The 15,440-nt window shown below is 39.8% G+C and overlaps 1 protein-coding gene across 1 annotated transcript; it reads left to right on the plus strand.

Annotated features, from left to right (window-relative positions):
- Nucleotides 1-2,765: 2,765 nt before the first annotated feature.
- sdf4 (stromal cell derived factor 4) lies at nucleotides 2,766-15,219 on the plus strand. The gene is made up of 7 exons (XM_030734175.1): nucleotides 2,766-3,043; nucleotides 4,088-4,404; nucleotides 8,334-8,470; nucleotides 8,558-8,671; nucleotides 8,787-8,945; nucleotides 11,821-11,996; nucleotides 13,872-15,219. The coding sequence occupies exons 2-7, from the start codon at nucleotides 4,094-4,096 to the stop codon at nucleotides 14,046-14,048; spliced, it is 1,074 nt and encodes a 357-aa protein (XP_030590035.1). The 5' UTR covers nucleotides 2,766-3,043; nucleotides 4,088-4,093; the 3' UTR covers nucleotides 14,049-15,219.
- The last annotated feature ends 221 nt before the right edge of the window (nucleotides 15,220-15,440 follow it).

Here is a 15,440-nt window from a genome sequence, read left to right on the forward strand (position 1 = left end):
GTGTATAAAGTTGTGCACAGCTCAATATGAGCCTGATTTACCAAAGCTGTGTGTTTAGATCCGAGCTGGAAGCCGAAACCAATTCACGCACTTTTTTTGTGACCTTAAGGCTTTATCTTGTGTAATCTGCTGTTTGAAAGTATGCCAGGGACAGAGACGTACACTTGTTTGTTTTATTCAGCATTGGTGTTCTCTTCTCTCAATGCTCCCGGAGGAAAAGCGTGGAAATTGCAGGTTTCAGTAAATAAACGTGGCTGATGTGAATAAATTACTGGTCTGGGTATTTCTACAATCATTCATCAAAAAGGAATTCAACCCCTGCCAGATTAATAAATAACATGTTAGCTCATGAGTGCATACCACTTTTTTTTTTATAACTTACATTTTTAGACTGCTGTTTGGCCTGTTTGCCAATAATACATTTTAACACAGTGCCACCCAGAGGCAGCAGCACAAAGTACAAATATCTTAGCAGGGCCTTTCCAGTATGGCTCCATACTGGTGACATCTCACTTCCTGTATCTGCTTGCACATCTGTTTGAAGACACAGCAGGAAGCTGCAGCCAAGAAGCATCAAGCTCAACAGCACACCAGGAAAGACGTGATCTTAAATTCAAAATAAAATAAGAAAGTCAGCCACATGGATTGATTTCAGCATGGAAAAATAAAGTTTAGGAGTTTGGGGCAAACAGTAAACCACACGTAGACTTTTATGACTCATCTTTGTGTGTTTTGTGCTTCTTGTAGTGTTCCAATTGAAACACTTTCTAGATATTTAAAGCATTTAAAGTTTATTTAGCTGCAACTTCAAATGTCATTTTGCATTTTATTCATTCATTAACTCTATTTTTAAAATGTACCGATTATTTTTTAGCTCTTTTAATTATGTTCCAACTAGATATTAAAACTGTTCTCCTCACTTTTGTCTGCCCATGTCTCTGGAAGCTTGTGTCTGCCACTGGGGGAAAAAAAATGCCATCAATAACTTAAAATTTGGGGTTAGTATTACAATATACATAATATGGGGATGTTTTTTGTTATTGTTTTTTTTACAATATGGGCATTAATTTGATCAAATTAGCCATTTTAATGTTTTTTTATGATTAATTTTTAATCTGAATATCCATGAAATTTAGACTTTTTGTGCATTCGTTTTAACCATTTACCCATCATTTATTTTCTCAGCCATTGATTACATATCACTATTTCCACTTTTAATATTACTTTTATCTATTTAACCCAGTTACTTTTAACATTATTGTCAACTCTTTTATTATTTTATGTATTACTATTTATCTGTTGTTGTTTCAGTCATTTAATTATGCCTAATAGCTAAGTGTTTTACATTTTAGAATTTATTTGTTTGGAAAATGTATTTATTACAAGATATTTATTGGTTGCTTTTAGTTATTAAAAGTTTTATCTATAGACTAACTTTTAGTTACATCTTCATTAATTTTGGTGGTTCAAACTTTTTTATTTTGCTTTTTGACACATTTATTATTTAAATAATATTTTAAATGCCATGCCACAGCCAGGCCGGCTGAATCAAGAAATCACTTAAATAGAATCGCTCTGGCAAAGTGAAGGAGGCTCAAAAAGCAGCACATCATACCACAGTCTAAAGAAACATCAGAGAAACAAAGTCAATGACAGTCATATCTCACTCTGGAAAGGGTTACAAAGCCATTTCTATGGCTTTGGGACTTCAGTGAACCACAGTGTGAGCCATTATCCCTAAATGGAGAAAACTTGGAGCAGTGATGACCCTTCCCAGGAGTGGCCACCCTACCAAAATTATTCCAAGAGAGCCTCAATGACTCATGTAGGATGCCACAAAAGAACCCAGAACAACATCTAAAGAACTCCAGGCCTCAATTGCCTCATTTAAGGTCAGTGCTCATGATTCAGCAAGAGGAAATAGACTGGGCAAAAATGTCATTCATGGGAGAGTTCCAAGGAGAAAACCACTGCTAACCAAAAACAACATAAAGGCTCATCTCATATATGCCAAAAAAACAAAAACATCTTGAAGATCCCGAAGACCTCTGGAAAAATATTCTGTGGACAGAGCTGAACTTTTTGGAAGGTTTGAGTCTTGTTACTTCTAACATAAAACTAACGCAGCATTTCATAAAAAGAACATCACACCAACAGTCAAACATGGTGGTGATAGTGTGATGGTCTGGGGCTGCTTTGCTGCTTCAGGATGACTTGCCATAATTGATGGAATGGAGAATGTCCGGCCATCAGTTCTTACCCTGGAGCTCAAGAGCATTTGGGTTATGCAGCAGGACAATGATTGGAAATGCACCAGCAAGTCCACCTCTGAATGACTAAATTAATTAATTAATTAAAATTAAAATTAAAAAACAGGGTTTTAGAGTGGCCTAGTCAAAGTCTGCAGTTCAATCATACTGAGATGCTTTGGCATGGCCTTCCCTGGTAATTTTACCATGGTAAAACTATGGTTATTGCATAAAAACCATAGGAAACCATAGTGAATTTTCGTAAGGGTTAAACAGGCAGTTCATGCTGGAAAACCCTCCAATGTGCCTGAATTACAACAATACTGCGAAGAACAGTGAGCGGAAAATCCTCCATAGTGATGTGAAAGACTCACTGCCAGTTATCGCAAACACTTGATCGCAGTTTTTGCTGCAAATGGTGGCACAACCAGTTATTAATTTTAGGGGGCAATTACGACTACAGAAGTGTTGATAGCGGGCACTGTTTTACTTTTACTTTGAAAGAGCTGACCGGAAGTTACGTGGTAAACGCAGTTACCCCGCAGAGTTGCCAGTGGTGTCCGGTCAGGGTCAGGCTCTCTTCATTTTAACACTAACTGGAACCTCAGCTTGGACTTGGCGACTGACCTGGGTCTATCTGAGGTTGTTTTTAGGCTGAGCCGTCCCACATTTTGGATAGAGGGTGTTGTGCTGGGGGTGGGGGGTGAGCCACGTGTACAGGAACTGGACCCAGAGGAACCAGCGAAGGTCCGTTCGACTAGGAAGTCCCTGCTGCTATTAACCACAGCTAGCTGGTGAGTCCGGAACATCCTTTGAGAACGGTTTCTGGTCGTGTTTTAGGGACTGGATTATTTTTGCGAGCGCTGTCCTCCTTTACTGCCAAAACTTTTGTTACGTTTGTTACTTAGCAACGAGCGCTAACATGTTAGCCTGCCAGTGCTAACCAGTGTTTAAAAGACGTGACGGGGCTAAATTAGCATGCTAACTGCTGTTTACAATACGAAAATGGTTTTGTTCGTGTAACTTTACTGCTGCTAAATTAATATTAATGCTGACAGGGTGAATATGGGCAGAGTTTAAAAAACAAACTAACGTCCCTGTTTTGAAATAAAGGAAGCATCGAGGGAGGGAAAAAACTCGTGTGTCTTTACTACATTATTAAATTGATCATTTTACAGCTAGTAAACTAATAAGTCGGGATTTTTTTTTTTTATTATCTAATAAATTCGTTATAGTTGGCTTTGGTGTGTTTGCTGTCCAGTGTGTATTTATGTTGGCGTATTTCTGGGTGCTTTTTTGTCTTTATCTTGCGCAGTTTTTCTCTCGTGTGTCCTCTGGGTAGGTATGTTAGCAACCAGAAAAATGGGTCAAATCATAAATGCTGGAGTTATAAATAAGCGTGTTTGAGTTGTGGAGGGGGAGTGGGGGCTGGTATTTACATCTAGGTGTTAAACAGAGACAGGAGGTGTCTCATCTAGGATCTAAATGACAACAGTGGGGACTCAAGAATATCCTAAACATGGGCTGTAGACTGACTGAGGCAGTCTACAAAGTATGTGGTATAACCAGTCTTGTGCCGTTGCTGGTCCTTCAGTCAGTGCAAAATGAACCCGAGTGTTAAAAACATTCGTTCATGCTTCTCCTGTTTCTGGTGAACTCCAGTCGAGCTACAGCCTGTTGGGATTTTGGGGACTGTAAATGTCTGTAACGGTTGCCTCATCTCCCAATAGGTTGATATTGGCTGATATATTTGTGCGTTCCTGTTTTTTTTTTTTTTTTTAAATACTAAAATGATTTCACATAACTCATCATTTCCTTTTACATTCACCCATCCAAAGGTAATCATGGCTATTTGGAGGAAACTGTGGTGCAGAAACCTCCTGGCTATGTCTCTGCTTTTCTGCGTGCTGCTCCACACCATCAACGTAAACGCACGGCCGGCCAACATGTCGGCCTCTAAAGAGAAGCCTCCAGCAAGCAAAGACGAGAACGAGATTCTTCCCCCAGACCACCTGAACGGGGTGAAGTTGGAGCTGGATGGCCACCTCAACAAGGACTTCCATCAGGAGGTGTTTCTGGGGAAGGAGATTGAGGAGTTTGAGGAGGACTCGGAGCCAAGGAGGAACAGAAAGAAGCTTATTGAAATTTTTACCAAGTAAGACATAGTTTTAACTCTGAATAGCTCTCAGTCACAGCATTCCTGAGCGAGATGCTCAAGCATAGCTGCAGATCAAGTGGAGCAAGTATTAAAGTGTTAAGTTTGATGCCATCTTTCAGCTTCCAAGAGCAACCAAACACTGACTGAGGCAACACTGAGATTTAAAAACAGTCTAAATGTGTCTATGTCAGTCTGAAGTGTGGCTGTTCTCCCAGGTGTTACAATGAAGTTTAACTTCCACACATCGATGAAAAAGAAGATTTATGAGATTTGATATAAGAAGATAAACTGTGTTCTGATTCAAGTATTTCTTAAAACCAAAAGTGCAACACTGCTATAACTCTGGACATAAACAAAGACAGAAAACGAAATGCTACTGATGTTTAATACAGGGAAGATGTAGGATGGGGGTTAAATTGTTCTCATTAAAAGTACATGATAAGAGATAAGAGATTTCATATGGCAGCAAGAAGGTGCCCAAAACGAACAAAAAATCAGCCAAAAGAATGTCTGAGATGAGCCCATCCCCAACGTGATGTTAGTTCATATGTTGCTGCATGCTTTGGATTGCTCGCTATGAAAGAAGTCCTGTTCCTAAGCTTAATGTTTTAGTTGGCCTCTGGGAGTGATTCTTATCTAAAGTATTAAAATATTTGCTCTCCTGGACACTGGGAGTTTTTAAAAACTCATCTTATGACATCCTGCACATGAGTAATACAAAGACAGGCTGAAAACAACTGCTGATTACTTTGGGAACTCGTGTCCCTGCAGCACATTAAAAAGACGAGAGCCTCGTCCAGCACAAGAGACACTTAACAAGCAGATTGCAGGACTCAGAAATTCCAGATGTTTGGATGCCAAACTAACAAAAACATCCTGGGTGGCATGATGTGTACTTAACACTGTTATTAGAAGCTGGAGGTGTATTTGATTTAGATGTGCTGGGGTGTGATGGTATTGTGAATCTTTTGTACTTGTACTATTTACTACATGTTCATCTGTGTAGAAGGAAATTCCAGACATGTGAGGCAGCATAGCTGTAATCAAAGAAGAAATACAGTATAGTCAACAAGCTATGCAGGTGTTCTTTGCATAGTGGTGCTATATTTTTAAATTAAATCCTCTTTAACTTAGCAAATGCACTTTTTGAGGACAAAGTTACTTGTAAGGTGAGACTGACCTCATTTAATCCAGAGTTTGGGAAATTCCTGTGTTGCAATATAATAATAATGATAATACATTTTTCCAAACTATCCGGTTTTGGTAACCAGTAGGACTGCAACTAAAGATTCTTTTGGTAGTCGAATAATCTCTCGTTTTTGTTATCGATTAGTCGATTAGTCGATTAGTCGATTAGTCAATTAGTCAACGATTATTTCAATCTTAACTCACCTGTTTAAGCCTGCCCACCTGTTAACACCACCTTGTTCTCTTCTCACAATTAAAATAATGACCCATAAAAATACAAGTTTGAAACTAATCAAATGTATTTTTAACATTAATGTGGCCATCACAATAAATATCAAATAAAAAATGCATATTAAAGTAAATGCAATTTTTATTTATTAAATAAAAATATAATGTGCAAATAAATAAAAATGGCCTGTGTCCAAAAGTTCAACTAAGGCTTCAAATTAAATCAAAAAGATTTTTCCGTCCAAAACACCTATAAAGTTTATAGATGATTCAGTTCATACAGAGGTTTACTATTCAGAATGAACGCTGATATTAATGCGAGGGGAAACAAATAGGAGCCAACGTAGCTGCTCCTATTGTCCTTCACTCGTTAGCTAACATAATTGAAATGGCGGTGCTTAGCAAAAGCATTATCCATGAGAGCTTGTTTCCGACAGGTAAACTAACAGAAACTTCACTGTACAAACATTAACAGGTATCAGCGACGCACTAACGTACCCATCCAGAGCTGACGTCACAGCTCCAGTGCGGGCGTTTTAAACGCTCAGCACTGCAGCGATGCTGAGGAAAGCTCTGCTCTGCATTCAGCTTTATTTTAGTTTCTGTCAAATACCCCCACACCTTTGACAGTCTGTCTCCATGTTCTTTCATTTTCTCCACCCTCATCGCTGTTCTACCAGCGTTACGCTGTTCTGTTACTTTCTTCTTCGTTGGTATTGTTATTACTGGCAGACAATGGAGGCAATACTGCCCCCATATCTTCCTGTAGTGTGTTGCAATTACAAAATCAGACGATAAGCGGAACAGAATAGATGGATGGGTTTAAAAGTATGACGCTTCGACGATGAAATTCCATGTCGACAATGAAATTCCACGTCGACAAATTTTTGTAGTTGACGTCATCGCTTACGTCGATGAATCGTTGCAGCCCTAGTAACCAGGTATCTGATAGCCAGGGCCTGCACCTCCCGACTGCCAACCAATCCACCTGCAAAAGAATGAGTTGGCAGAAGTTAGCTTTCTCCAAGGGGTATCTGGGCTCAGCCTTAGAAAGAGGGTGAGGAGTTGTGACATCACATGGAAGGGGTCAGGTGAGGTGCTTCGGGCAGGACACCTCTTAAGTGAGGGTTTTCGGGCATGTCCTATTTAGAGGAGGCCCGAGGCAGACCCAGGACACACTTGAGAGATTATGTCTCTTGGTTTTAAAACGCCTTGGTGTCCCCATCAAAGAGCTGGAGGAGTTGGAGGAGTTGGTGGAGGGAGAGGGAGGTCTGGACATCTCTGCTTAAACTACTGACCCAGAACCAGATAAGCAGCAGAAAATTGATAGATGAACAGACAGAAACAAATGCAGCTAAGTTATAATGGGGGGGGGGGGCTTCACTTTTAACTTGCATACCTACAACTGAGGCAGTGGAGACCGTCAAACGGCTACAGAAAGACAGATCCTTACAAAACACATGCACAGGAAAGAAGGCCAGACATCAACTAGCGAGAATAAGAATGACAAGAGGAACAACATTGTCACCCCTTATGTGGCAGGTTTGTCAGAACAATTTTCTCCAAGCATGACATCCCAGTATACTTCAAACCTAGTCACACTCTAAGGCAAAAAATTGGTCAAAACTCCCAAACACAAGATAAGCAACATGGTGTATGCTGTCAGTGCATTGAAGCGTACTCAAACCTCTATGTTGGAGAAACCTTGGCGCATGTGATTATGCACGTGAACAATAGTGGGTAAATGGACTAGTTTTTATAGAGCACTTTTATACAACACGTTTACATTTACCCATTCATACAAGCCATGAGTATCTAAGCTAAGTGCTTTTATAATCTAACATTCACACACAGAGCAACTTGGGGTTCAGTATCTTGTCCTGGCTGCACGCAGCCTGGAGCAGCCAGGAATCGAACCGCCGACCTTCCGATCAGTAGGTGACCTGCTCTACCTCCTGAGCTACAGCCACCCCTTAAGCTTACAGCACCTGGTATTCCCAGGTGGTCTCTCATACAAGTACTAACCAGGCCTGACTCTCCGTAGCTTCCGAGATCAGGCGGGTTCAGGGTGGTGTGGCCGTAAGCCGTGGGTCACAACCACCTCCAGGGGACTGCGCCCACAGGGGTTTAAATACCTGGGCCTCTCCACCTTCGGGTTTAACAACCGAAGATGAGAGGTGTAATGTCTTCAAGAAACTTAAAGAAGTCCAGTTGCCTTTTTCAAGCTCCAGAGCTGGATGATTGAGAACCTTCACAGATATGGTAGAGAACATTTTAAAAAATATTCCAGCAGCACAAATATAAATATGCAGCCAGGCTCACAAATGGCTCCACTTGGTTACTTCAGGGTTAAAGTCTTTTGCATGTTTGACAGACAAAGCCTTAGGTGACTCATTATCATGTTTAATTAGACCTCTAATGGAGTGGAGATGGTGTTAATGTTCAGGAACTAGAGCTAAATTAGGAACTAATGTTTTCTTTTTTCTTTTCTTTTTTTTAAATCCTCATAGAGTTGACTTCAATAGGGACAGGAGCGTGAGCGCCAAGGAGATGCAGCGCTGGATTATGGAGAAGACGGAGGAGCACTTTCAGGAGGCCAAGAAGGAGAACAGGAACAGTTTCCGTGCTGTTGATCCAGACGGCGATGGTGAGAGGTTCACAGATGACTGACTGCATCCAAGATTATAAATACTTCCTGTCTGGTCAAATTCAAATTCTGAATTCATGTGTGCAGGTCATGTGACATGGGATGAATACAGAGTGAAGTTTCTGGCCAGCAAAGGTTTCAATGAGAAGGAGATTGCTGAGAAAATAAAGAATAATGAAGATCTGAAACTTGATGAGGAAAGTAAGTATTGTTATTTTTTTCTCTTTTCATTGTAGATTTTTCAAACAGTAAAACCTGCAGAGGTCTACTGTAACTGTCTGTGGTGTTAATATTTATCCAATCTTCATCTCTGCAGCTCAGGAGGTCCTGGAAAGCCTGAAGGACCGCTGGTTTCAGGCTGATAACCCCCCAGCTGACCAGCTGCTAAATGAGGAGGAGTTCTTGTCCTTCCTCCACCCTGAGCACAGCAGAGGCATGCTCAAGTACATGGTCAAGGAAATTGTGCGTGACTTAGGTACGTTTTACTTGCCCGGTACCTGAACTATGAGCTCCAGTGTTTTGCACAACACTGACCTCATCACCTTATGAGACTTTATTTATACAGAGTTTAAAGATAATGCTGTATTACATACTAAGTAGATGTGGAGCAACATAGGCATTAACAGATAGCCAATTTCTGGAAATCCTTGAAAATGCTTGGATTTTAATGTTGTGTTTTCAAGGTTTGAAAAGTGCTTGGATTTTGGATATAGTGCTTGAAACTGCTTGAAATTGCAACCTTTTATTTTTTTTAAATAAAAAAAAAAATAACTATGTGATTGAATAGTTTGCTTATGAGATGGAGAAAGAAAATGAGACAGAAAGTCTAAAATGAAAATTTCTCCACCTAAGCCTGGCCTGCACATCTGCATGCGACCTGTCAGTCTGTTTGTGACCCCACCCCTCCCCCAAAGACAGCCTGCATTTTAATGAGTGTTGGCTGGAAAACTGCAAATTCCAATTATGGATAAGACGAGTATGGAATTATATTTAGGTCAAAAATCACACGCGAGAGAAAAAAAAAAAAACAATTTGCGCAAATAATGTCATTCCGCGAGCACATGTATTCATTCCTTGCGAGTTAATTCAACAACTCGTGTGCGTAAAACTCAGCAGCCACGAACACAAGTGTCTGCTGTGCTGTGTTGCTGCAGGTTCACGTGCTTGTGAGGAAACTTTGTGTGCGTGGAGCTGAATTCTACGCCCATTTGGGCGGAGCCTATGGAGCCTAATGTGTTGGTTACTTGGATGGATAGTTCAGGTTACTGCGTTAGACCGAGTTACACCGTGGCAGCAACGTAAGAGCTGTTTCAAACCAGATTTGCTCACAATCTGGAGAATAAAGTCTCCAGAATTAACTATCAGTAGTTATTGTTTTCTGTCAAGTGACTTACTGCATAATACCATCTTTTTAATGTGACTAAAAAATGTGAAATAATTTTGAGTATGTGTGTATTTGTATAAATATGTATCCCAGTGTTAATGTGCTGGACATTTTTGAAAATGGGCCTTATAAGTGCTTAAAAAGTGTTTGAATTTGACCCTGGAAAAGGTGTATGAACCCTGAATATTAAACGTTATTTACACAGCACCTTTTTTAACTAATGTAAAAAGGTGCTTTACAGAATTTACAAAAAACATTAAAACAATACAAACTCTATAAAATGGGTGAAAGGGAAGAAATGGAAACAAAAGCCGAAGAGGGCAAGAGGAACCATTCAGGAAGACATTATTAAACATCTTAAAAAAGCAGACGATCACTAGAAGTTTTTTTTTTTTTTTTTTTTAATGAGGAACTGATCTAACAGTAAAAGTAAGTTTGTTCCACAGTGCTGGGCCTGAAATAATGACGGGTCCTTTTTTTTGCTCTAAGCTTGTCATCTCCTCGTTAATTGATTTGCTGGTCTGAGGGCTCTAGAGGTGGAGTTATAAAGTGGAACCAAACCAGGGAGTGATTTTAAAAGTAAAATTTTAGATTGTGTAAGGAGTGTTTGTGAGGACTCGTTGCTGTAGCTGTACACAGGAAACTGTGGTATCATGTATGCAATGAGTTGCAGTAATCTAATCATGAGGAAACAAGGGTGTCGATAAAATGGTCAGTCATATTATTTGGAAGTATGACCTTTGCAATATTTCTAAACTGTAGAATGGACTAGACTTTTAAGATGCTAAATAATGTCCAGGTTTACACACACACACAATAGAATGCTAATGTAAAGCTAAAGACGTGGTTGGATTCTTACATATATAATATTGACTGAAAAGGTACAGACCAAAGCTTTTTCTGCTCACATTCATCTCTGTGGTTGCCCTGATGTGAATGTACATAGGCAGTAAATATCTGTGGCTCTGCAGCAGAAAGCAGTGAAGAGGATATGCAGATAATTGTGTTCCTGACCTTGTTGGGTGATGGTTGGTTTTGTGTCGTTGCATGTAAATATTGCGCCTCAAGGTTAAGTTTGGGATGAGCACACAATGATAAAGCCAATAGTAAGAGTTCCTGGGACGAGCATTGTTTGTAACTGTTGGCATTTTGTCACAGGGAACACGCAGAGGCATCAACTTAGTTTTGTCTTTTCAAGCCCAGATATAACCGGTTTTCTCTTGCATCCAATATGGTAAAAGTATCAGTATCAGTAAAATATCCCATTCCCTAATTTTCCATTCTTTCCTGTAGTAAATGATTATGGTTCTCATACTATGATTGGCAGTTGAAAGCGGTCCCACTTGGATTTTTCTCATGTGGCATAATGTTTACTCTGCATTTTTCTCATGAAGCATAATTTTATGAACAAACAGAGCTGCTTTCATGAGGAAATTTTATGCAATATCAACATTTATTAAATATCAGCTTTACATACAAAATTATTTTTAATTATTTTGTTTCCATATGAGATCAAACAAATATATATTTTCCTTTAATAATGTCACAGCAAAGGGGTGATCAGGTCCCAGCAAACTGTGTGTTTTAAGATGTGAAGGACAAACATTTTATTTGGCAACCACCAGGCTACAACAGAGAGACAACAAAATACTTTTATTATTACTGTAACTGTTAAACTGGTGTTAAAAGGTATTTCAGCTGCAGTGCTGCCCAGTTATCATCCTTGAATTTCAGTTTTTTTAGTACCACATTTGTTGTGCGACTCAAATGTAATATGGCATTTCATATCATACTCTCCTCTAGTAAAAGACAAAAACCAAGAATCACCATCCACCAGTGTTTTTGTGGCTGCGTTTTCTTTTTTGCTGTGGTAGTGTCCATGTCCTCGTGGCTTTGTAGTAAGTGGCAGGTTAATGACTGTTAATCTAAACAGTGCACAGTATAAATCCAAGGTTTTTCCTTTCAGACCAGGACGGTGATAAGAGGCTGACCCTGTCAGAGTTCATCTCTTTGCCCGTGGGCACCGTGGAGAACCAGCAGGCTGTAGACATTGAAGATGAGTGGGTGCGAGAGAGGAAGAAGGAGTTTGAGGATGTCATCGATTCAAACCGCGATGGCATTGTAACCATGGAAGAGCTGGAGGTGAGTGATGAAAAAGCAACTGTAGTTTTTGTTTGGTGCTTATTTTATTTCATTCATGTGATACAGTCAGCTGTTTGCTGTGAGGAACAAAACAACTGTATGAAAAGCAGGGTTTTTGAATCACTGTGTGTCCAGCCTGTTTCACAATTTCACTCAAAAACATACAAAAGGATATTAAAAACCAAACTAATGTTAATTATGATGGAAAAGCTGGGTGACATGTAAAGTGTGATTTGGAGAAAGTAAAAGATCATATAGAAGGTGGAGTACAGTTTGTGTTGTAGATTTAATTTCAGATGAATCAAACTGCCACTTTTGAGCTGATAATATCACCAAGATTATGCAAAACCATCAAATTTCATAAAAGTAGGTGGAGCGTGGCAGGAAGCGAGAAGCCATCAAGCTGCTGTTCAGCTCCACATCATCTTCTTTAACACTTTAAAGAGCAATCATTAAACTCTAAACTGAAAACTTCACCCTTATTTGAAAATATTAAGACTTTTTGTTTTTTTACATTTGTGATTTTCATTTTGTTGCAATTCAAGTTAACATATCATATATATCAGCTAAAAACAGAGTTTAAGAAAACATTAATTACAAAGATAACTTACATTTCATTTCACTTTAAAGACAGTTTTCTTTAAAATTACAATGTCAGTAATGAAGTTCCACCTGCAGTACTCTCATTTAGCCTGTAAGAAACAACACAGTAAGGACCAGTGGGGTGAAGTATCGATCAGCTTTTTATAGTCCATCTTCAGGATGTTTTCGTTTTACCACAGCAGATCTGTGTCAGCAACGTCCAATAATAACGAGCCGAAAACTATTGCCACATTTCCACTAGTACCTACTCAGCACAGCTTGACTCAGCACCATTTGTTGGCGTTTCCATTAGGTCCTCGTACCAGGTACTTTTTTAGTACCCACTCAGCCGGGGTTCCAAGCGATCCGAGGCGATCTGAAAATGTGATGTCGAAGAACAGCATGCCACTGATTGACCAGAGAGTGTCATCACTAGCTGAGTCATGAGAGCAACTCCTTCACCAGAATCAACTGCGCCATTTTTAAAACCCGATAGCAAGAAAATGGAGGCTCGCAAACCACTGGGAGGCTCGGTTGAACACTCAGACCGACAGTTTGCAGCGGGAGTTTTGCAACAAGAGAATCGTCTGAAACACTCACACAGCATACATATTTTAATACTTAATGATAACCTTCATCCATTAAAACATGTAGGGGGACTTATGCATAATGATAGTAAACTGGCATTAGCTACCATTAGCTTGCCTCTATCTCATCCATTGTTGTGTTGTGGTTTGAGTCGCATACAAATTATATCAAGAGACTACTGCCCGCACTGTTATATCGACTCCGCCCACATTGATGTGGTACTCAATTGTAATGGAAACAAAACAAGACCGCATCGAGTCAACCCGTGCTGAGTAGGTACTAGTGGAAATGTGGCATAAGCTTTATAGTCCTTATAAATTCTCCTTCACGTCTTTCCTTGACCTCATGATGTTTTCCATCAAGGTTAAGGAAAATAGGAGGTAATTCTTTGGCATTATTTGGTTATAGCTGTTTATAGCCCCTTGAGTCTCCTCCCAGTTGTGAGTGGCTGGAAAACCCCCAAAGGGAGGCATTCAGGGAGGTATCATGGTCAGCCGCCCCTGCCACCTCAGTTGGCTCCTTTCAACACGATGGATTAAAAACTAATAGAGACAAAAGAAAAACCTTCTTACTTTTGTCCAACAAAATAGCTACTGCGAGTATAACTGAAATATTTTCTTATTTCTCCACACCCTGTACTTTGATTTAACCATGTGTGTCTCTTACAGTCAATTTTTTGTCTCTCGTCTCCGTTTTGTCTGTCAGGAGTACATGGACCCGATGAATGAGCACAACGCTTTGAATGAAGCCAAACAGATGATCGCCGTCGCAGACGAGAACCAGAACCATAACTTGGAGCTGGACGAGATCCTGAAGTACAGCGAGTACTTCACGGGGAGCAAGCTCATGGATTACGCCAGAAACGTGCATGAGGAGTTCTGAAAACAGATCCTGCTTCAGGGACAAATCTGGAAGATGGGCATCGTGATGATCAAGATGTTCTAGTGTGCAATTCTGTATTTAAAAAGCCTAGCATCAGCAGCCCCTGTCACTGCTGAGTCCAGTTAATACACCCCTCCTTCAGCCCTGGACCAGTGAAGCTAACAGTCTGCCTTTTGCGTGCCATTGGACTGTTTGAAATGTTTTCCATAAATTTAAAGGCACTGCACCAATCCAAATTTATTTTTGCTAAATAGTGAAATGTGTGTATATGAGGAATTTTCATAGCTGGTGCAGAGGTGAGAGAGACTGGGCAGCCAGGCGAGCTGTTTTTCTGCAGGATCAGTTGTCTGTATACAGTGTAAATATTCACATTTATCACACACGAATGCCTCCGTCAGTGGGAAAGATGATGGTGCTGAAAGGTGCGACCCTTAGAGAGACACTAATGCATTAAAAAGAGCATATTAGTGCCACGAGGTATATCACATAATTCCCCAAACCTAAGATTTCATTTGTAGTGCTGTACAGTTCCACCGCTTTCCACAATAGGTGGTATCCGTCCTTCCACGTTATTTAAAAACAGGGTATTTGTGTATTTAAGAATCAATAATAAGAAGTGTAACTTTTAAAGCAGCCTCAAAATATTGTGATGGTAAAAAAATATATATATATTTCTCAGTTTGGAGAAAAGATTAATATATGAGAATATTTTGAAGGAAAATCAAAAGTTAGCAGCACCTAAACATCTTGTTTCACCTGTGTGTGTGTGTGTGTGTGTGTCTGGTTTTAAATCTTCACTCCAAGCAGTCTAATTCATACTTAACATTAAGATGTCAATGAAGAACAGTTTGTTTTTTCTGACCCCCTGCATCTTTGAACATACAGGTGTTCACTTAGTCCTGATGTCCTTGTCTTGGTTTGCTCGTCGTCATATTTACCTGCTAAATCTTTAAATGCTCACGGTCAATCCTTACGATTGATTCCAGTTGCATGGACAGTTATCAGTTAATGATTTTCGCTGCATTTTTTTTCAGTAACCTGTGGAGTGTTGGGATCCTGCTGCAGTCTTTTCTGTCCTTGGTGTGATTGTAAAAATAAGATAAGAGAATGTGACACAGCTTTATAAAATGTACTGCAAAATTACCGTAAAACAATAAATATTTCTTATTGACTGATGAGTGCCGGCTTTGAGTTATTTTTAATTCGAGGCTGGAGGCGGTCCAGCCTTTCTTCGATGACGTAAATCGGAACAGAAGAGCAAATGAGTTTAAGTAGTGAGCAGATAACTGAATAAACCGGGGGAATCTTACAGGTGGATACTAGTACCCAAACTGGATTGTCACTTGGAAAAGGAAACTACGCCCTCTTTCAGTTCCATTAATGAAAAATCAT

Source organism: Archocentrus centrarchus, chromosome 7 (assembly GCF_007364275.1).
Source record: "Archocentrus centrarchus isolate MPI-CPG fArcCen1 chromosome 7, fArcCen1, whole genome shotgun sequence".
Taxonomy (NCBI): domain Eukaryota; kingdom Metazoa; phylum Chordata; class Actinopteri; order Cichliformes; family Cichlidae; genus Archocentrus; species Archocentrus centrarchus.

Coding starts and splice junctions, on each gene's coding strand:
- sdf4 (XM_030734175.1), top strand. CDS start 4,094: ATGGCTATTTGGAGGAAACTGTGGTGCAGAAACCTCCTGGCTATGTCT. Junction 8,471..8,557: donor TGTTGATCCAGACGGCGATG/GTGAGAGGTTCA, acceptor TCATGTGTGCAG/GTCATGTGACATGGGATGAA. Junction 8,946..11,820: donor GGAAATTGTGCGTGACTTAG/GTACGTTTTACT, acceptor TTTTCCTTTCAG/ACCAGGACGGTGATAAGAGG.